The sequence below is a fragment of the Miscanthus floridulus genome, chromosome 14 (genome assembly GCF_019320115.1).
Source record: "Miscanthus floridulus cultivar M001 chromosome 14, ASM1932011v1, whole genome shotgun sequence".
NCBI lineage: Eukaryota > Viridiplantae > Streptophyta > Magnoliopsida > Poales > Poaceae > Miscanthus > Miscanthus floridulus.
The window spans coordinates 28,515,622-28,537,404 of NC_089593.1; the positions used below are offsets into that span (position 1 = coordinate 28,515,622).

General features: G+C 43.1%; 2 protein-coding genes across 3 annotated transcripts; one reads left to right on the forward strand and one right to left on the reverse strand.

Annotated features, from left to right (window-relative positions):
- Positions 1-1,444: 1,444 nt before the first annotated feature.
- On the forward strand, positions 1,445-4,752 carry LOC136504363 (2-oxoisovalerate dehydrogenase subunit alpha 2, mitochondrial-like). 2 transcript variants are annotated; one of them, XM_066499273.1, is made up of 9 exons: positions 1,445-1,920; positions 2,786-2,923; positions 3,020-3,202; positions 3,321-3,478; positions 3,558-3,657; positions 3,740-3,851; positions 3,938-4,077; positions 4,164-4,349; positions 4,432-4,752. In XM_066499273.1, the coding sequence occupies exons 1-9, from the start codon at positions 1,660-1,662 to the stop codon at positions 4,597-4,599; spliced, it is 1,446 nt and encodes a 481-aa protein (XP_066355370.1). In that variant the 5' UTR covers positions 1,445-1,659; the 3' UTR covers positions 4,600-4,752. The 2 variants fall into 2 exon arrangements, with proteins under 2 accessions (XP_066355370.1, XP_066355371.1); XM_066499274.1 differs by lacking the exon at positions 1,445-1,920 and adding an exon at positions 2,040-2,130.
- A 768-nt stretch (positions 4,753-5,520) lies between these two features.
- LOC136503266 (3'(2'),5'-bisphosphate nucleotidase-like) lies at positions 5,521-8,157 on the reverse strand. The gene is made up of 5 exons (XM_066498398.1): positions 8,072-8,157; positions 6,439-6,649; positions 6,193-6,291; positions 5,958-6,111; positions 5,521-5,868 (listed from the first exon to the last, which is right to left on the reverse strand). The coding sequence occupies exons 1-5, from the start codon at positions 8,155-8,157 to the stop codon at positions 5,714-5,716; spliced, it is 705 nt and encodes a 234-aa protein (XP_066354495.1). The 3' UTR covers positions 5,521-5,713.
- Between the last annotated feature and the right edge of the window lie 13,626 nt (positions 8,158-21,783).

The window sequence follows — 21,783 nt, forward strand, 5'->3', positions numbered from 1 at the left end:
AATTCCCTAATCATTTTGGGGGCTTGGATTCTTGGGAACCATCGTAATCGTTGTGTTTTTGATGGAGTGGCTCCAAGTGTTGCTGGGGCTTTAGTCGTGGCTGGTGAGGAACGACGGTTGTGGACCACGGCAGGGGCTCGAGAGCTTTCCCTCTTGTCAACCCATCTCCCAGGCGATTAGTTTTTTGGGGCTGTGCGGGTCACCTTGCAGCCAGCTTAGGTTCGCCGGTGTTTTGGCTGCAACAGCGTGTGTTGTGTGAGTGCGTTGTGTTTGGGTGTGTGTTGTAAGTGTGGGGTTCTTATACCCTTTTTCTTCTTAATACAATGAGACACATCTCCTGCATTTTTTGAAAAAAAAACAGATAGGGTAGGCGGAGCGGGCCATGGATGTGCTAGGTAGTGGGGAAGTAGGAAGAAGGTGAAAGAGGTTGGCATCCAAGCCCCACCTGATAGTTTGTCTAATAATGGATAAAAAACAATCAAATATCTCGGTTTTCATCCCTTGACCTAATCACATGATAGGGATGGATTAGACAATCAGAACGGATCCATCTTAGAAAACCAGAATACGTCCATTTTATCCGTCTTTGTCCTCGAACCAAACACAAACATAATTGAATGCCTAAATAAGTTTGATATGCCACAAGTCTGATCTTAAAGCAAATAATAACTGCCCAACCCCGAACTTGCAGCTTACAACCTACTGCCGATGCCATCCAAACATGCTCTAAGCCTGGGGCTGCTAGGAGCATACGAGAGATGTGTATGATTTATAGCCAGGTAGTGGTATCTTCTGTGTCGGTTTGGGAAAAATTGTTGCATCATGGGTGTGTGTTAGCTCAAAATAAACGTGCTCATTTTCCTCAAAAATAAAAATAAAAATAAACGTGCTCACCAGGTAAGGTGATAATATATGGCGTGGTAGATTGATTGTTCTTGCTATACACCACATGATAGCATGACCAAAAAGGTACCTGTTAATGATAGATACTTACTGGAATCTTACGAAATATGACAAATTGTCCTATAGCTGGCCAACAAAAAGACCAATGCCAGTTTTTTGTTACAAAAAAGAAGACAAATAATTTTTTTGCCTGCCATAGGAACGAAAACGAAAGCCTTAATTTACCGTCCTTTTCTCCGCTTCTCTCTCTCAGCCACCAGCATCCATCCTATTCCTAGACGATGGGCACCAGCCGCACCACACAACACGTGGTTCATCAACATGATCATGCCTTGTCGTCACCGGTTCCTCCCCAACCTACCAACCAGGATCCTGACGCCGATCTCTGTCACCACTCCCGCCCGCCCATGCTCAACTCCCCCACCAAGCCCGGTCCCACGCGCCAGAGCCCCATTCCGCTCGAACGCCGCCGTCGCCGACATGTGGACCCCCCTGTTCGTCGTCGCTCTCCCCGTTTGCTCCTCCTCCCTAGTCCCTCCATGCTCCTCGCTGCGCTCACTTGTCTTTCCAGCTCAGTGTCCGTCCCTCTCTTTCACACGCACATCTTGCATTCCATTGCTGGCTTCCTCATGTCGTCTAGCTCTATCCAATTCCAACACGGCCACCTATAAATAAATCTGTCTCTCGAGCTGAGCTGCCATTTCAGAGGATTGGAGCTCGGCCAAGCAGAGCACGTACAGTGTGTGTCAGTCTGACATGGCAGCGCTCTGGCTAGCGAGAGCGTCGTCCCAGCTGGCGCGCCGTGCCGCGAGGAGGCTTCCTGCCCGCCACGGCTCCGGCGAACCCACAAGTCCGTGGTTCTTGGGAGCGGCGCCGCCGCCGGCCCTTGGATCACCGGCTGTGGAGAAAAGCCGCCGGGGCTTCTGCTCGGTCCGGCGATTTGCAGGGGAGAGCAGCGCTGCTGCCGCCGTTGACGAGGAGCCCGAGAACGGATTCGTCGCCACCAGCGATCGGCAGGTATGCGTCGACCATGTGTAAAACATGCTTATTGATTTGTACCAGTATTTGTATAATCCGTATGTGTCAGCTGGATTGGAATTGTTGATTGGGTCAGGTTGCTCTTTCCTGATTTGCAAATCTTCTGCCTTTGTGGGATCTGGAAGATCAATCCTGGATACTACATCCAGATGTAGCAGATGGCATGCTTTAACATGTGCTTTTGATAAGGTACCAGATAGTGAGAAGATAAGGCATCTTTTGCCCATCATCTATGCTATGAGTAGCCCGGTGCCTTCCTTTCTGAAGTTTTTCTTCCCACTCCATCTGTGTTCTTCACGTTCTTCCTCAGTCCAAAATTCGGACACGTCACTAACTCTTTCCACGAGTACGTACGCGGTACGCTATGTGAAGATTGAAGGTAACAAGTCACAGAGCACAATTGTGGATAGAATTGACAACAATTAGTAAACAAAGCAGATATGGATGTATGGGTCTTTTAGGTCAATGGGTTTGGTTGCTGATTTCCTGGGTTGACTGCCTGATAGGCTGATGGCTGTAGCAGATAGTAACGTGCTTTCATCTAGAATGTTCGGGCCAATCTTCCGGTATTAGTTTAGTATAAGTTATTTTGTAGCCAGGTACAGGATAGTAGTTCTATATATATAAGGTGGCTACAGAATAACTTATTTTGTAGCGGACTATATATTCACACACACACAAACCAAAAGTGCTGTCTTTGCCATGGTCAATGCGGATAGGATTAAATTTGTCCACTGCCTCCAAGGCCAATGCTACACTGATGCTGCTGTGCTTCTCAGTTCAACTAAACTATTTTCGGTCACTGATGCACATGGACACTGAAAGTAAGCCGTTAATTTTGCAGGCAGTTGACTTTCCTGGAGGGAAAGTTTCTTTTGTGGCTGAAATGAACTTCCTTCCAGACTCGATGAAGGAAAGGATCAACTGCTACCGTGTGCTCGACGATGACGGCAGAACTATATCAGGCAGTAGATTCCAAGAGGTACGCTGCTGCTCGCCACACCATTTTGAGAAATTCTCTGCAAACATGCTGCGAGGGAAACTTGTTCTGAAGACTAATCTTATTCACCCTTGTCAGGTCAGTAAGGAGTTGGCTCTGAAAATGTACACCGAGATGGTCACCCTCCAGATCATGGATACCATCTTCTATGAGGCTCAGAGGCAGGGTAGAATCTCGTTTTATCTCACTTCCAATGGCGAGGAAGCAATCAACATAGCCTCTGCTGCTGCGCTCAGTATGGATGACATTGTGCTGCCTCAGGTACAACATCAGTTACTCCACTTTTCTGAAGCTTAATCTAGCAAAAAAAAAAAATATTTCCATCAATTGATTTACCCACTGTCCTTTCTTCGCTGCAACCTGTGGAGCCAAAATATAGTACAGGGAACCTGGTGTTCTTCTATGGCGTGGCTTCACTCTGCAGGAATTTGCAAACCAGTGCTTTGGGAACAAGCTGGACTATGGTAAAGGGAGGCAGATGCCCATTCATTATGGCTCGAACCGTCTGAATTATTTCACAGTCTCATCACCTATTGCGTAAGTCTGAAGTATCTCTTCCACGTCGGAAAGATCTTGCAAGTGAAGGGCATATGTTTCATTCTTCATTATTTCCCAGAACACAGCTCCCTCATGCTGTTGGAGCTGCCTACTCACTGAAGATGGACAAAAAGGACGCATGTGCCATCACATACTTTGGCGATGGTGGCACAAGTGAGGTAGATGAAAACTCACCAGCCACTGATCATTTGTTTGGCAGTACCATTATATCCAGCCTTCCTGACAGATGAAACTGTTCAGGGAGACTTCCATGCAGCGCTCAACTTTGCAGCTGTTATGGAGGCACCGGTGATCTTCTTCTGCCGTAACAATGGCTGGGCCATCAGCACCCCAACTACTGAACAATTCAGAAGTAGTGAAACGTGTCTTCTTACTGATCCATGGCAGTTACACAAGTGAACAATCCAATGTCGTGTTAAAATGCAAGTGTTGTTGCAGGTGATGGAGTTGTTATCCGTGGCCAGGCTTATGGGATCCGTGGTATCCGAGTAGATGGCAATGATGCTCTTGCTGTGTACAGCGCAGTCCATGCTGCCCGAGAAATGGCTATAACTGAAGGAAGACCTATTTTAGTTGAGGTGCTCAGTAGTTCAATGGAGTTACATTACCTGAAACAAAAACTTCAGGATATAATTAATCTGAGTATTGACTAATGAGATTTCAGGCACTTACATATCGAGTCGGTCATCACTCAACATCTGATGATTCAACCAAGTACAGGCCAGTTGATGAGATTGAGCATTGGCGAACAGCGAGGGATCCAATTTCCAGATACAGAAAATGGGTTCAGGGTAATGACTGGTGGTCTGATGCTGAAGAATCTGAGCTCAGGAGCAGAGTGAGAAAAGAGGTACTGCACAAAGATTCATCTTTCCAGCACACTGTGATACATCATACATGACATCTGAAACTGCCTGTTAACTTCTGTGCAGCTTCTTCAAGCCATCCAGGTTGCAGAAAGAATGCCCAAACCACCAGTTACTGAGCTTTTCACTGATGTTTACGATAAGATTCCTTCCAACCTGCGCGAACAAGAGCAATTGCTGCGGGATACAATCACGAAGCACCCTGTAGACTACCCAACTGATGTACCCGTTTAGTTTCCTTGGCCTTAGATGAGCAATATCGTTGTGTAATTATTGATTATTCAGGTCCATAGTATTTTAAATAATATAGTGATTCAGCCAGTAAACTGCTGATTCAACAGGTTCTTAAACAATAATTCAACTGGGCAGATGCTCACACCAAGCTCATAGATGCATTGCCCTGTTGCTGGCATTTATGTGAAATAGAGCCATACTAAGATATTTCATCGCCTGCACAACATACCTTATAATAATATCTACTAAAGCTGCATATAAAATATTAGTAAGCAAAGAGGAAGATTGTTTCAAATGATTCCCTATTCTAACTAACTTAAATGCCCTCCAGTCATAATTTGGCATATAAAGCAAAAACTCCGCCAACAAGATTCTAGAGTTGACTGAGTTTGAAAAATAAAACATTGTAGAGCAAACCAGGCAAAAGAGATGATACCTTGTTTATGTGTTAAGGTGGAGAAAAGGCAAAGATTGGATCATTGGAGCACACAATGAATATCAGACCTAGAGTTTCAATTTCATCTCTCAAGGCCCCATATCAACAATTGTTAACCTAAAACTAAAATTTCCATGCTAATAATACTAAATACACACTGATATTCTGCAAACTACATCGGAAATAGAATACAAATATCTCATACTATGCCTATACTTTTGTCCCAGATGTAGTTACAACTTACAGCAACAAGCATATGCTGTTACTGTATGGTTCCTCAAATCTGTCTCAACTCTCAAACATATTTTACCTTATCTTCTCACGTCATAATCACTAATCTATCATTTTTACCGTTGAATAGAGTGGGACTCATTCCAATATTTTTCTGAATCAACGGTATGAAGTTACAAATACCAATTTCAACAAAGATTTATCCATAAAGATGAAAAATGCACATAGAAAATGGTAAGTCCAATTAGATAAATTCGTATCCATTTATTGAGATAAGGACATGTGAGTATGTGACTGACATATGACTCACACGATATAACAGCATATGGTACAAGTACAACAGGATTGTTATACTTTTCCGCACATTGTGATTGTGCAAAACTAACATTAAGATTCAAACAGGAAATTTCATAACAAATTTTGCAACTGCTCCATGAGCACAGCAGCCTACTGTTCCTCCTTCATAGCCTCTTGAACCGCCTTTAGAACCAGTGGCATTAAATGTTTATTTGTTGCAATAATTCCTCTGTCACGATCAAGATATCTACCTTTGGAAAAATCCAAATCATTTCCTGAGGCATCTTTTACCATGCCACCAGCTTCTGCAAACAACAGATAGGGGGGTCTTAGTAAATAGATCTTTTATAAGTTGTTGATTAATTGTCTCCCATAATAGAATTATATTCCATACCTGTGACAACAATTGATCCAGCTGCATGATCCCAAACTGTTTCTATGTAACCTTTGTGCGGAATGCGCATAAAAATGGCAGCATCACCACGTGCTAGGGCACCATATTTTGCTTGGCTATCCATTCTAACAGGAGGAGCTTGGACACTAAGTTTCTAATTACATAAGAAACAAAGGATTCACTTATATAATTAATCGAGATCTCTGGGCAAAGAAAATAATAATTAAGGACCAACCTCTGCGATGGAGCTAGTTAAATCACGCTTGGAGTGTGATGCTTCAAAGGATTCAAAGAATGAGGCGTCAACTGGATTATTGATGGAGCAAACACTAATCTAAAATGTAAGTTAGAAAAAGAAAAATATTAAATAAGAAAGAAATGAATTTACAAAAACAGGAAGTGGTTATATTCATCAAACAAATATGAACTTCTGAAATTGGAAATAGTTATATTCATAGCCCAAATCAAAAGCACTGATTACCTTTTGTGGCTCAGATCCTTCTAAGGCCTCAACATGTGCTCCACAACCAATTGTAGCAAAAAAGAGGGAACCTATTTGATCCCCAGAAGAGCTGCCATTGTTCTTGTTTGTAGATTTTAATGGAAGATTTGGACATCCCAACACACCCAGAACAACTTTGCCCTCATCAAGTAGTCCAAGTGCAACTGCATACTGATCTCCCCTTATGAAACTGCATCGAATTTTTCAGTATAAGAATCTTTTTTAAAATAAACATTAAGGCATATTAAATGAAGGTCCTGCACTCAATAGCTTTTGATCGAATGGCACCAATTGAAATAACTCTTATTACCTCTTCAAATCATCTCCAAAAACCAAATTCAACTTTATCAATCTTATGCATTTCATAATTAATCAGGTATGTGAATGGAGAAGCAATGCAAGGTACTAGTAAAAATTTCAACTCTGTGAGCTGTTGCATTTTGTATATACAAAACAAATAGATCAAATCATATAAAGTCATCGTTAATAAGTCAAGTCATCTGATGCATCTAGTTTGCAGAAAAAAAAGGGATATCACTGTTCTCTCCCATGTAAAGTTCTTCCATGACTCCATGCTGGTGTAATGACTTCCAACTAGGAAACCAGAGATAAATGTAACACCTCGGGTGTTAGCCTTGCATAACTTGACTTGCATAAAATGAGCATGAGCATCAAGCATCCATAAATCATCATTTACAATTGAAACATTTGATCGAAACATATGAAACATTGCTTGTTATTTCATGTTTCTTAGAACATATGCATATGATCATGTATAAATGAATGCATGTGGGTAGTGCTAGTCACTACAACACCTTAGCTACACTTAGGTTAACTAAAGGAACTTTGTTCATGAAGGCCACATTTCTTGATCAAAGCATTTAAGTGTTATTTCATGTGTTGACCTGAATAGCTATATGAGTGACTACTACATGAAATGCTTAAATGACCTTGCAAATTGTTTTAACATGCTTAGAGTATCATCATGAACAACTTTGGTATTTAGTGCTAGGGCTAGTTTGGTCATTTAGCCATGGTTTGAATGTGCATCATGATTTCAAAGTGACAAGTTTGACTAAAGTTGAACTAGGTGTTAGGGACCTTGCATGGAGGAGTTCACTAAAGCAAAGTGGTAGTGTTTGACATAAGGAACAACTTTTATTTTTGGGTCATGGACTGATTTTGCTTCTAACATGCTTGAATGGGTCCCACAAAAACCAGCAAATCCAGCCTTCAACACTTAGGAAATTTTTCGAAGTATTTGATCAACTGGCCGACTGACAGCCAAGGTTGGGCACGAGATTACTCCGTCTATGTTGCGAATTAGCACGAGGTGATTGAACAACATTTGTAGCTGGTACTTAGGACTACGAAAGTCATTTAGATCATTTACGAGTTGGAGCCACCGATTAGCCGATAAACCGTTTCGAAAACGCGCTGTCAGGCACTGATCGGGACTTAACTGACGAACTGAATCGCGGCGTCATGGCCGACCGGCTTCAGGCTTCGCACGCCGCGTGGCACGGGAAACGGCCGCGCGTCGCCGCCGGTCTGTCCGCGCAGGCCACGCTGCGCCCGAGCGCGCCTTCAAGTCCCCAGCAACCGCCCGCACTCAGCCACGCTCCATTTCCACTTCACCTCGGTCTCCTTCGTCGTTCGCAGCGCTCGCAAGCACAGCAGCAGCGCCACCGTCGCCATTGACGGCACCAACCCACGCCTAGCCACTCAATCGCCACTGCAACCTCTCCACCATCATCTCAGCGACTCACCGTGCCCGCCCGTGCCCGCTGACCACGCTCGGTAAGATCCAGCCGCGTGCACAGGCTCGCTGGAGTTCCGCCGTGAGCCCCGTCGTCGTGGCCACGCCGCCACAGTCCCCCTCTCCAAGCTTTAGCTAGTGCGCTAGGTCCGCCGTAGTACCCCAGTGCTCGTCCGAGCTTTAGGTCGAACAACCGTAGCCTCCACCGGCGTCTTGCCGTGGTCCAGCCTCGCCGCTCCGCCATTGCCGCCGCCGTCGTCCTTACCGTCGACAATAGGGTCGGCCAAGTGGCTCAATAGATGCGCTAGGTCAAGTAGATCGCGTAGTGATGATGTCACCGCCGGCAACCTCGCCGTCGGCGAGCTCTGGCCGCGCCAGCACCGCGCAGCGCCGCTGCCCTGTTCCGTGTCACTGACGCGTGGGGTCCCCTGACCACCGGGTCCCACCTGTCAGCGACAGCAGTAGAGAGGGCTAACTCATTTTGAATCCAGTTTTTGATTTGTTTTGTTATTTGTGTATCTTTAGTTTGGTAGCTCCAAAAATGTTGAAATAAATATGGTTGTGTTCCTTAGGAAGTGTAGTATTTAGGAAAAATATGTTCTTGGTTTCAACAGTAGAAATTTCTGGAGATTTAAATAGGGATTTCAAATGTGCTTTTGAATGCATTTAAATTTGTTTATTTTATATCTAGAGTTCCTGTGCTCCAAAAATTATGAAATTTTTGTGGTAAGCTATTCTTGTTATATATGAGCTTGGATAAAAATTTGAGGACCAGTGCCTGTGTGGATCTATAGTTATAGATTTTTCTTTTATAAATAGTTAATCCTTGCATGAATTTTTATAAATTAATTATGAGTCCAAAATTCCTGAAATTTGTTGGAGGTGATACTAGTACCATATGGATGTTAGGAAAAATAAGAAATCTGTTGCTTGACACTTTTCAATAGGATTTTCCATTTATGTTAATTCAAGCCTTGCTTCCTTATCATTTTTGTATAGAATGTTCTACTTAGGAAAATGACCTGAAATTTTATAGTAGTCCTTTGATAGCATTAGTAAGACTCTGTAAAATTTTGAGAATTTATTAAGCACATTTGATATATATTTATTATTTAGCCTAGATATCTAAATAAAATAATAAAGGCAATTTAATAAATAGTTTGGGCTTTGCCATTATATTATCCTAACTATATTTGGTATGCTTAAACTGTTGGTAGGTTCTAGGTTGTCAATTGGTGAATGATTACCTAAAGTAGAGGTGCTATTACTTTGTATTGCATGTTAAATCATTTCTGGACTGATTCTAGAGTATGAGGAGTTACATGTTGAAACTGATGTAGACTGTAAAAATGGTTAATAACAAAGTTGTAGAAAATTTGATAAGCTTTCCAGAAAGTCCAAGATCACTGTTTTCAGGATTTGTAGAACTCCAGTTATGAGTGAAACAAGTAGATACTGTTTATGGCATAGTCGATGCATTGTAGAAGTAGTTAAGTAGTAAGCGAGAAGAGATATGCACCTTCTCAAACAACGTGATGCACTTGTTAACATATATGCATTCGTAATACTTATACCATACTCATGCATCTAGGATCGGAGGAAGAGATCACGTTGCTGGAATTCGAAGAAGCAGAGGAAGGGAACCCGCAGGAGAATCCGCAAGTCCCCGCTCCGAAGGCGTGGAGCAGAACCCTGAAGAGCTGCCGGAGTGCCCTGACCATCGTCCTACTTCCTTTCTGCGAGGCAAGCCCCGGAGCATTATAAGTCTCCCAGTAATTTACAAATGTTTACTTACGTATTTATGATTGATGCATTAGGTTATAAGAGTTGAATGAAACCACTTGATGCATGTACATTCCTTGTCCAGATATTAACCCTTTAACCGGTATAGGTCCAGGATCGAATATATGCTTAGCCATGCTTAGACCGGTAGAAGTCGGGTGATGTCCTGTCACCTGCGAGATATAGGTGGATACCGGAGCACGGTTGGCTATATCTGCTATCGTGGAACAGAACCATGTGGTAAAAGTAAATTGAGACCGGGACGGGAGGTCGATAGGGAAAGCAACAAGGCATGGAGGTCTTGGGTGTGGACTTATCCCCGTCTGTGTCGATCAAGGACCGTACCGTTGTTGGAACTTCTGACAAGATTGAACGCATGCCTCTCACTTAGCTGGCCGGATAACTCGTTCCGACCGCGAAGCCGAGTAATTCAACTCAGGCCGGGAATCGTTCTGTTGTGCGCTCCTTCCGGGGAACGATCAGACTGAGCCCAAGGGCAGGCTTGGCCTGAGCATCCTGGCATCTGGTGTTCCAGATTGTGCGGTGCAGTACGAACCCGCGAAATGTGTACCGGAGTTGTACCAAAGGTGACCTAAGACTATCGTGGCTGATAGATCTGGGTTTGTGTTAGGAATAAATTCCCAGCTGGTTGAAATCGATTCGAATCGCCGTCTCTCCCGGATAGTGAGAAACTTGGCTAGCTCCAACATCGTAGTAACTGTGTTATGAAACATGATGGTTCGGATGAATATGGAATTACAATACTTGCTATGGTTACTATTGTATGATTCTAAATAATATACCACATGTTTGGCATAGGATAGTTGCTAACCTAGAAATGGATAGTTATAATTAACTTGATAAAAGAATCACAACTGTACAACGGTTAATTGCCTTTTTCGCAAAAATGTTGTCAAGTTACGTCCACTTATACAGCCTTGCATAATCCTTGGAGTCGTTTTATTTCTGGTTCATGACGGGTAAGTCTAGCTGAGTACCTTCTCGTACTCAGGGTTTATTTTTCCCATTGTTGCAGATGGCACTGTGTATCATGGTTATTGCAAGAGTTGCTTCTATCCCGCTGTGGATGAGGAGTAAGCCTTGGGCAGGCTTCCTTAGTAATTCCTATCTTTGCTTTTGCGGACCGTGATCTGATTTGGCACTGTATTAAACTATGTTGGAAAACTTTATCTCGAACTTATTTGCTTCCGCTTTGTTTATCAAACTTGTTTTGTAATAACGTTTATTCATACTCTGATGACGAAAAGTATCTGTGAACTTTATGTAATATGTGGCATGTATGTTGAATCCTGTACGATCTTGGTTGTTGTAAATCGTTTATCGAGACCCGTCGTGGTACTCGATGGACTACCGGGTTTATATGGGTTCAAGTATGACAGTGCGACCGCTTGCGGATTGCCATTATACTTGTATTCTTATAAATTGGTCGGTTCTGCGACAGCTTTATTGGCGTAAGAATGGCTAGATGAATTGGATATAGTGCGGCCTCTATCCCCATGTGTATAGGCTGCGCGTCAATGTGCCATCAGGAAGGGGGCCTCTACATATGTTTGTCGAGTGAATCTAATGGCCCTAACTTGTTAGACGAACCTTTGAAAGGCTTCATAGTGAACCCTACCAACCTTCCTTGGTAGTGGGTCAAGAGGTTGGCCGCCTCGGGCGAAAGGATAAATCATGACTCACAGTGAAAGTGTACAACCTCTGTAGAGTGTAAAACTGGTATATCAGCCGTGCTCACGGTCACGAGCGGCCTTGGAACATTTACGGAATAGATGATCACTAATGGTTAATCATGATGAACACTAATGATATGGATGATAAAGATGCTCACTAATGATTACCGTTTATGCTATTCATTATTCCTGTTTACTTGATCATATGTTTACGGGCTTGTGATAAACTTGTTGTTACTCAATTGCTAAAATTATGACAATTAAAAGCTAATCACAGTTAAACCAGTGTCAGCCTTTTGAACCTCATGAACCCCATGTTATATTTGTTGAGTATGACATGTGCTCACCCTTGCTATTTTCACACCCCCAGACTCTAGTAAAAGTTGCTCAGAAGATTGGTGAAGACAACGAAGGAGTTCTCAGAATACTATTAGAAGTGTTTGGCATACGTAGCCCCCAGTCAGCCGTCCCTGTGAAGAGTGGAGCCTAAGGATTAGTTACCGTTCCACGATACTCTGATGTAAGTATTAAATATGAGTATGTTTCATTATATAATAAAACATTATCTCTTGATACTATTGTAATTTGTCACTATATATGTGATTTGACTTCCTGCGCACACATATAGTTAGTACTCAGTTTTGTCTTTAAAACTGGGTGTGACATTCACCCTCTTTTGTCTCATTCGGCATAGAGAAAAATATAATAAATAAAAAAAATGATTAGAAAAACCTCAGATCCTGTGTGAGGTCTTAATTTGGGTGTACATGCTTGACAAAAAAAAATTCAAGCTATTTCGACATAGGCGGAGTATACATGCTTCACAGAGGTACATGTGCCTTTTCATCGAACCATTACTATACACATAGGTTATCAAGGTTTCTGTGGTTCATAGGCATTCCGATATCATATTGGTCTCAAAATTATTCTCAAGCTTGCACGTGCTACGTGTGAAGGAAACAATAAGTTTGGGATTTCCGGAGATGGTTTGCTACTTTATGAGGATTAATTGAATTTTCGCACGACGACACCTATTAATTATAGGTTGAACCGAGTCTTCCCACGAAAAGATCTAGAATGGTGCCAAACTTTTACACAAGATCTAATGTACTCTAGGGATAAGAATTTTGTGTAGGTGGATGAAAAAATCTATTGGGTCCAAGATAAAATTCACCCTCTTTTGTCTCATTCGGCATAGAGAAAAATATAATAAATAAAACAAATGATCAGAAAATCCTCAGATCTTGTGTGAGGTCTTAATTTGGGTGTACATGCTTGACAAAAAAATTCAAGCCATTTCGACATAGGCGGAGTATACATGCTTCACAGAGGTACACGTGCTCTTTCATCGAACTATGACTATACACATTGGTTATCAAGGTTTCTATGGTTCATACGCATTCCGGTGTCGTATTCATCTCAAACTTTTTCTTAGGCTTGCACATGCCACGAGTGAAGGAAACACCTAGTTTGGGATTTTTCGGAGATGGTTTGCTACTTTATGAGGTTTAATTGAATTTCCACGCGACGACACCGATTAATTATAGGTTGAACTGAGTCTACCCACGAAAAGATCCAGAATTGTGCCAAACTTTTACATAGGCTCTAATGTGTCCTAGGGATAAGAATTTTGTGGAGGTAGATGAAAAAATCTATTGGGTCCAAGATGAAATTCACCCTCTTTTGTCACATTCAGCACACAGAAAAATATAATAAATAACAAAATGATTAAAAAAACCTAAGATCCTGTGTGGGGTCTTAATTTGGGTGTGCAAGCTTGCCAAAAAATTCAAGCCCTTTCGATATAGGAATACATATGCTTCTATTTATTCAGTATATAAAAGAAATTTTTTAATATATATAAAAATCACTGTCGGTTTCAAAAAATCGGCAGTGATGAGAAGAAACCGACAGTGATGCTGGTTATCACTATTAGTTTATTTTAAAAACCGATAGTGATATATAAAAAATTAAAAAAAAATTATGCCAGCCCTCGGGTTCGAGCTCGGGTCTCGGGATGCAGAGTTCAGAGACTTAACTGCTGCGCTAGTATAGGATGTGTGCCAAGGTTTATTTATTTTTCTTTTTAACCTTTAGACTGCTTAATAAATTATAAAATTAAACCAAAAAAATTAGGCCGCCCGGGATTCAAACAAGGGTCTCGGGGGCTAAGTTGCGGGGTCTTAACCATTGAGCCAGTAGGAGGTATTCGAAAGAAGTAGAAAAGATAACTTACTTATGCCACAACCGCTACATGGCTATCACTGCCGGTTTAAAGAATGCCCCAGCAGTGATATTTCTACATCACTGTCGGTTTAGACTTACAACCGACAGTGATGAGCCATTTCCCAAAGTCATTTAATAATTTATAAAATTGAACAAAAAATTTGGGCCACTTGGGACTCGAACACGGGTCTCGGGGGCTAAGTTGAGGGGTCTTGACCGTTGAGCCAGTCGGAGGAATTCAAAAGAAAATGAAAAGTTATCCTACTTAACACCTAACTGCTATAGCCCATCACTGCCGGTTTGGGGAATGACCCGGCAGTGATGTACCCCCATCACTGTCAGTTTATAATTAGAATCGGCAGTGATGAGCTACTGGTATAAAAGCCAGGCGCGGGTTGAAATTATCCAAATTCATTTCAACCCCGCGCCAACCGTTCCCAGCCCCGTGCTCCTCTTCTTCGATGTTGACGCCCGTGCATCGCCCCACGCCAGAGCACCCGTTCACCACCCCCCGCGCCGCCGTTCCCAGCCCCGCGCTCCTCTTCTTTGACGTCGACTCCCGTGCACCACCCCACGCCGGAGCACTCCCCACACTGTCCACTGCCCCACGCCGGAGCACCGCACCGTCCGTGCCCTCATTCCTCATCCACGATGCCGGTCGTGCCCCTCCTCCTCCATGCCTGCACTCCCACCACCGAGGCCTTTAGGAGCGCGCGGATAGCTGCTTTCCCACCCCCACGGTCAGTGCATGGCTCACTGCCCGCTATGTGTTTGATAAAATGCCCCATGGTGTTGCTGCTTACTTGAATCAGAAGAGGTGTTGCTGTGAATCAGTAGAGGTGTTGCTGCTTACTTGAATTAGTATGTATGGTTTATATGGAGATGTGGATATATCAGAATCCATGGTTCAAAGTTTTTTGGGAACAAAAGGACCATTGTCAGAGGAAAAGTTATTTTTTGTCCAATAGTTTTTAGCAAGTAAGCAGCCGGCCTAATTCTAGTGCATGTACATTTATGATTTATGATTCATTAGGTTGTTGTCTTCTCAGTAGCAGCCGATTCCTATTCGATTGAGTTACATGTTGTTACTCCTTAGTTTAGCTATCCTTATATGTACATGCTGTCACATAAACCAGTTAGTTTTTCCCTAAAGAGATTATGCTACCTACTGATTTGTTGAGGACCTAGTAATGATGGCCCTAAACTATTTAAGAACCATTGGTGTTATTTGCATGTTGTCGCAACAAGTTATTCCCTCGAGTCATAGATAAGTGACCTTTTTGCGTTGTGTGCAGTCTAAGTATTTAAACATTGATCATCAACACCTCTTGACATAGTTAGATTGAATATGTGATAATGATTTGAGCATATTTGTCTCGAATAGTTGTTGCATAATGTTATGATATTTCTGTACTTTGTAATTATTGCAAGCAATGGAAACTAGCAGTCAAAGGTACACGTTAATGACTGTGGATGTCTTATTTGTGATGGTAGGGAGTGTTCTGTTTGTGTAAGAGTTAGATAAGAATTTCTACTCTTGCTTAAGCAATGATGGATTCTTGTCAAATGTGTATAGGTATAATCGCTATAGGTAGAGTGTCAATTGATTTTGATGGAATATATAGCATACTTAAAAAAAGGCATCTATAGATGTTTGTTCCAGAAAAAAAGTTAAAAACAACTTTTAAAATTGGCTCGACAGCAGCAGCAAGTATGATTACTAAACTACATTGATCTCCAAATAATAAACAGTCCCATTATTGAGGTAATTTTTTATCATGTCAAAGATAAAGAACATTAAATAGATTTAGTTTGGCCATATAACTTGAATAATAACTCTTGTTCAGTGAGTTACCATTACCACTTACCACATGCCTAATTTACTTAAATGTATAGGCAACCATGGCATGGTATGTAGTACACGTTGGTCACATGCCTAGGATTTATCGAACCTGGGAAGATTGCTATGCTCAAGTCAATCGCTACCCTGGTAATTTGCACAAAAAATACAACACAGAAGCTGAAGCTTTGAGGGCCTACTATAGTCATCCGACCTACCTTGCAAACCATGGGCAACAGGCCTACTATGGTCCAATGAATGCAAACCATGGCCATCCGCTGGCACTGGAGATTGAAGAGAAGCCACCCACCGGAGATGTGAAGATTAGGAAAATTGCTCCTTTGTCTTGGAAAGATGTCATGCTTTTATTTATGGCTATGGTCATTACTTTTCTTATTTGGAAGTTGATGTAGGCTTAGTTTTGTAGAACAGTAGGTAAACTTTGTTGTATGTGGTCAATCAAACAATGAATTTGTTCTAGGTGAACATATGCTATTATTTGACTTTGTTGTAAGTGGACTTATTATTAGACTTTGCATTAAACATATTATATATATAATATGAACATATGCTATTAGTAGTTGTCCGCGGCCAAAACTAACCACGATCGTGTCACAGCCATGACTCGTCGTCGCCTGTTACCCCGTCACCGAAGAACAGATCGGCAACAAGAAGTGACTGATATCGCTAGGACTGGAGAGCCGCATGATCTGACAAACGGTGACGGTGTTAATCAGGACGGTGAGAACGAACAGCCATGGACCCATCCGGCCTGCTCGATCTAGGTCAAAATGACCAAGATGGCCAGGTAACTTTGGTATCATGTGACTATGTAGCCACACACGCTAATCAATTGAGAGGGTCATAGCTTACATGGTGTCTCCAGCAGGCGCCTCTACCGGCCAAGGAGCCAAAGGGTTCGGGTAGCAGGAAGGCCAGATCCAAGCGAGGCGTGTCAAAGATTCCTGTTGGTAGGAATGCACACTAGCACATCACTAAGTTCGATGACTTCAGAGATCCACTCTCACCGCCTATTGCTTTGACCAAATACAAGACTATCCTCAGGTTACTTGTAAGGGACTTCATCCCGATTAGGTACAGGAAGTGGATTGCGAAAGATGATGACCCATGGAAGGTTCCCGAAAGTGAGAAGGATTACATATGGGATATCAAGATCCTAGAGTATTTCACTTTCCCAATGGAGTATGACAAGGAATTAGTCAAGAAAAAAGCAAAAGAAATCATGGGGACATGCTTCAAGAATTTCAAGGGGACATTGTATAAGAATTTTGTCCTCCAAAATAAAGAGCCAGATTTCGATGGTGGACAGTTTTGCAAGCAGAAGGACTTCTGGTAGGATTTCAAGGAATACAGGTTATCCGAGGAGTACTTAGCACTGAGCAGGAAGAATAAGGAGAACTCACAGAAAGCGACGAATCCTCATCATCTCGGCTCTCGTGGCTACACCAAAAAGATGCCAGAATTTGAAACAGAACTTCAAAAGATGGATCGCCTTGCTGAGGAAGGCGTTCAGGTTGAGACCACCGATTGGGAGCCTAGATCGGTAATATACTATATGGGGAGGAATGTACGGCACGCCGAGAACAGAAGCTTTAGCTCCACAAATCAAACCATGAGTGAACTCATCTAGAGGATCTCCCAGGTAACTGAGGAGGTGAGGCAAGGGACTCACACTTCTAATAGGGAGAAAGACGTGCTCACCCAAGCACTCGAAACCAAGGAGCACCCTAGTCACACTAGAGGAACTGGTGTTGTTCCTTGGAAACTAGCATTCCCCCAAGAATCTAACACTTACTGGAGCCACTCGAGGGGTAGAGCGGATTAGGAGGCAGAGTATTTGAGGCACTAAAAGAGATGGAAGACAGAATAGAAGCACGGATTGAGGCGACTGTTGAAGCGTGAGTCGAGCAAATTTTGCTGTCCAAGGGGCCAGGAGTACCACAAAACCTACTCCTACTGCCTTTAGCCCACAGTTTAGGGGTCGCAGCAGCTGCGGATCAACCCCGCTCGACGAAGAAGAGGTGAATGTGCCTCATCCGGTGGACGGCATCACTGAACCCGTCAATGTTAAGTTGTACATCCGTCAAGAATGGACAAAGGACAAGGTGGTGCTCAGCCAGGCCTGGCCTACGGGAGACGGGACAATTAATGGCCACCCAATTCCATAGGGGTACGCTCACGTCACCATTGACAGAATACTTGATAAGAAGTATAACAAGATACCCATTGAGTACCCCACAGTGGAAGACATGCCAAAACTTGGTCAAAACAAGGGCTCTGAAGTGGCCTGGCGCAAGCGCCTCATCAAGCTTGACCATCAATTGTCCTCTGATGATGAGGACGACTGCGAGTCTTCGCCCACCCACGATGATCACTCACCATCTCCCAACAGAGATCACTCCCCTCCTCATCCGGAGCCATCACCCCCGAGAAAGATAGAGGTCTCCTTCTATTCCTCCTCGTCCGACTCCATCTTCATCAGCCCTGAGAAAAGAGAAGACTCCTCCTCTCCTCCTCCTCCATCTTCATCAGCGCCGGGAAAACAGAATTCTCGTCGTCATCCTCCTCCTCCTCCACCTTAGCACAAAACAAGATCAAGGACATCCTCGCAGTCACAGAAAAGGTCCTTGGATTCGATCGCTAATGCTCCCAAAGTGGACCAACAAAAAAGAAAAAGGCCGTTCAGTGGCAGCGTTACCACCTTGATGAAAGAAAATTTACAGCACACATCTCGAAGGAAGATTGTGTTAGTTTCTTCAATCTCTATGCCTCACTGCCTCCATTTTTGTTGAAGTCCGAATTTGAAAGGCAAACATAAAATCAATACACTACAACAAGAGCCAAAGAAATACACAATAAAGATTTAAGGAACATACAGAAGTTAGTCAAAAACAACCCTGATTTAACCATGGAAGAGGCCACGAACATCTATTATGATGTACAAGGGACGGGAACACCGGCAATGAAGTATGAAAGGGGCAATCTTTTGGTTCCCGATCATGAGTATAAAAATTTGACAACATATATGCGCCAGTTACATGAATATTACATGGCTCAAGCAACAGAGATGGACGACTTTGGTTTTGAGGTTATTATCCATTCGCCACATGTTTTTCATTATCCTGAAGAAGAGAAGTTCGATGTCGAGTGGGAGTGCTTGTTCTAGCTGTACTAGAAACGCTCTCTCGATACACAAATGTTGACGCTGTGGACAATGTAAGTACCCTACACGCACGATATTACAATTAACTACTCTCTCGAGACACAAATTGTTAACTTTTGAGCACTTCCCATGATTTTATGTAGGTGTATGGCAAAATTTTGCATTGTAAGAAGCAAATGGGATAACATAGGCTTCTTGGACCCCTTGTGAGTCAGTGAGAGGATATGTCTAGGCCTCCATGGATATGACATGGAAGACCTGAAACAAAGATTGATTGCTGTTTTCGATGAATTCACGATGAAGAACAAAACCCACATACTTCTAGCCTACAACTGTGAGTATATGTTCTCGGCTTTTAATTTTATGCTTCTTTTTTCGTTAAGATTATTCGATAATTAAGATTCTGTTATTGCAGCAACCATTTCGTCTTCATTTGTGTTAATCTTGCTAAAAATCTGATCGAGGTGTGGGACTAAAAAACCATTTCATCATCTGGATGCACCGGTGGCGGTGGTGAATTAGTAAGCGATCCTAATAACATATTATTTTCTAATCACACATACCGCTTTCTAATGTTTCTCCTTTTAATGTTACTCAGTGTCCGAAGAAGACATATCGGTGGGTCGCCGGTCCCATTCAAGGTTGTTGAAATGGAGGAGAAGTATATAAAACAGTCGGCGGGAAACAATGAATGCGGGTTTTATGTAATGTGGGCAATGCTTCGCTACATCGGCGGGAAATCGGAAGAAGCCGATAAGTTGGTGTGTATAATCCCTATTTCATTTATATCTGTTAATAATTCAACAAAATGATTTACTGATTCCTCTTTGGATATCATCTTTTTTGAACGACAGCGTAAGAAATATAACCACGAAAGGCTGTTAGACATGGAGATCGTCGCACTGCAATCGGAGCTGGCAAAACTCATCATAGCTAAGGTATTGGAAAAAGATGGAGTATTTTTCATTGCACAATTCGTGAAGTATAAGGACTAGTATGGCCCAGAGCGGCTCGCCAGATTATTGTAAGAAGTCCGAGAAGCATTGCACAATCTGTGAAGTCTGAGAACATTTCTTTTTTGTTTTGAGTTATCGAGATCTTGATAAGAACATTTGAACTGTAACCGTAACATTTGTAATGTTTAATATTGATGGACCTGTCATCTACGTAGCGTATATAAAGCGAAACCCGATTCCATGAAAAAATATAAATTAAAATAAATTACAAAACAATAAAATTCGAACGTGACATCACTGCTAGTTAATAGCAAACTGGCAGTGTTGTCGTAAACATCACTGCCGGTTAGCAACAAACCGGCAATGATGGCACTGCCGGCTGGAGCCACAAACCGGTAGCGTCGGCTTAGCCATCACTGTCGGTTCTTTTCACCAACCGGTAGTGATTCTTACGATAACACTGCCGGTTGAAACACAAACCGACAGTGTTTGTGGAACTCATCACTGTCGGTTCTTGGCATAAACCGGCAGTGATTCTTACGATAACACTGCCGGTTGAAAGACAAACCGACAGTGTTCGTGGAACTGAACTCTACCGGATGGTCTTATGAACTGGCAGTGTTAGTGGAACTAAACTCTGCCGGTTGTGTAAAGAACCGGCAGTGAAGTTGAAGAACACTGCCAGTTTGTAGGAACCGACAGTGATAGCTAACCCTCATCACTGCCGGTATGATTGTGCCGGTTCAAAATCCAGCTGTGATGGGGTATTTTGAACCGGCAGTGAAGTGCTATTCTGACATAGTGACAATTGGGCAGTACAACCTGTTACACGAGTGTACTCTTCACACTGCGAGTCTATTCAGCATGCTGGTAAACAAGATTGTGTCAGAGGAAATTTGGATGGAGTACCAGTACTCTAGGGGTCTTAAGCTTCATATCTCAGATCATGTCAGGAAGTTGATGTTTGAAGAGATAGCCAGGGCACTGAAGTTGGCTTACCCCGCTGCTGAGGAGGCAGGGGAGGAGGAGGAGGAGAAGTTGAAGGAGGCGGCGGAGAACAAGAGGAAGAAGGAGGTGTCCTGCCGCAAACCATGCGTAAGCGTAACTGACGAGGCACAAATTAAAAGGCATCGGCGCTTACACGAAACTCTGCGCTTCGTCCCGAAGTTCCAAGAGCTCATCCTCATATGGCACATCGCCACGGACGTTTTCCTCTTGTGCAACGACCAACAACTCATCAAGCAGCTGCAGAAAGACGAGACTGTGGAGGCGATCAAGGGCCTGTCAAATTACATGGTATTCCTAGTGACTGTACGACCGGACATGATACCAGGTCTTAAGCTCCGCAGCCTGTGCGACGTGACCCGTCAGGTTTTGGACAAGATATGGAAAGACGAAGCTACCACCAGCTGCTCGACAACAAGTCCCGTCAGCAGTAGTGCAACAGGGATAAGCAGCTTGCCAGCATCCTGCGAGGTATGGAGAAGCCGCCTGACGGCAACTGGAGCCATGGTTATACAAGTCCTCTCCACCGCCTAAGCGTTATTCTGTCTGATGGGACTAAGTTCGCCCAGGTGTTAGAAGCTCGGCTCAATAATACCCACTGGGACACAATTGCCAAGAATTTTGGGATTAGAGAAAAGGATTCAGACAAAAGAATCCTATTCTTGATTCCAGAGTTGGAAAGGGGAACTGTGCTGAGAATGGGGGGCTGTTGGAACTCATCTTCCAGTCATGGGTCCGTATGCTGATCTTTGTCTAAACCAGGTGCGGCAGGGATTCCCATGCCAAGCAGCTCGGCCGTGGCTGCGACCTCACCACCATCGTTTGGATCCTAGCAGAGCACGCTAGCATATTTCGCATCCGTTGACTTGCCTGTCGTC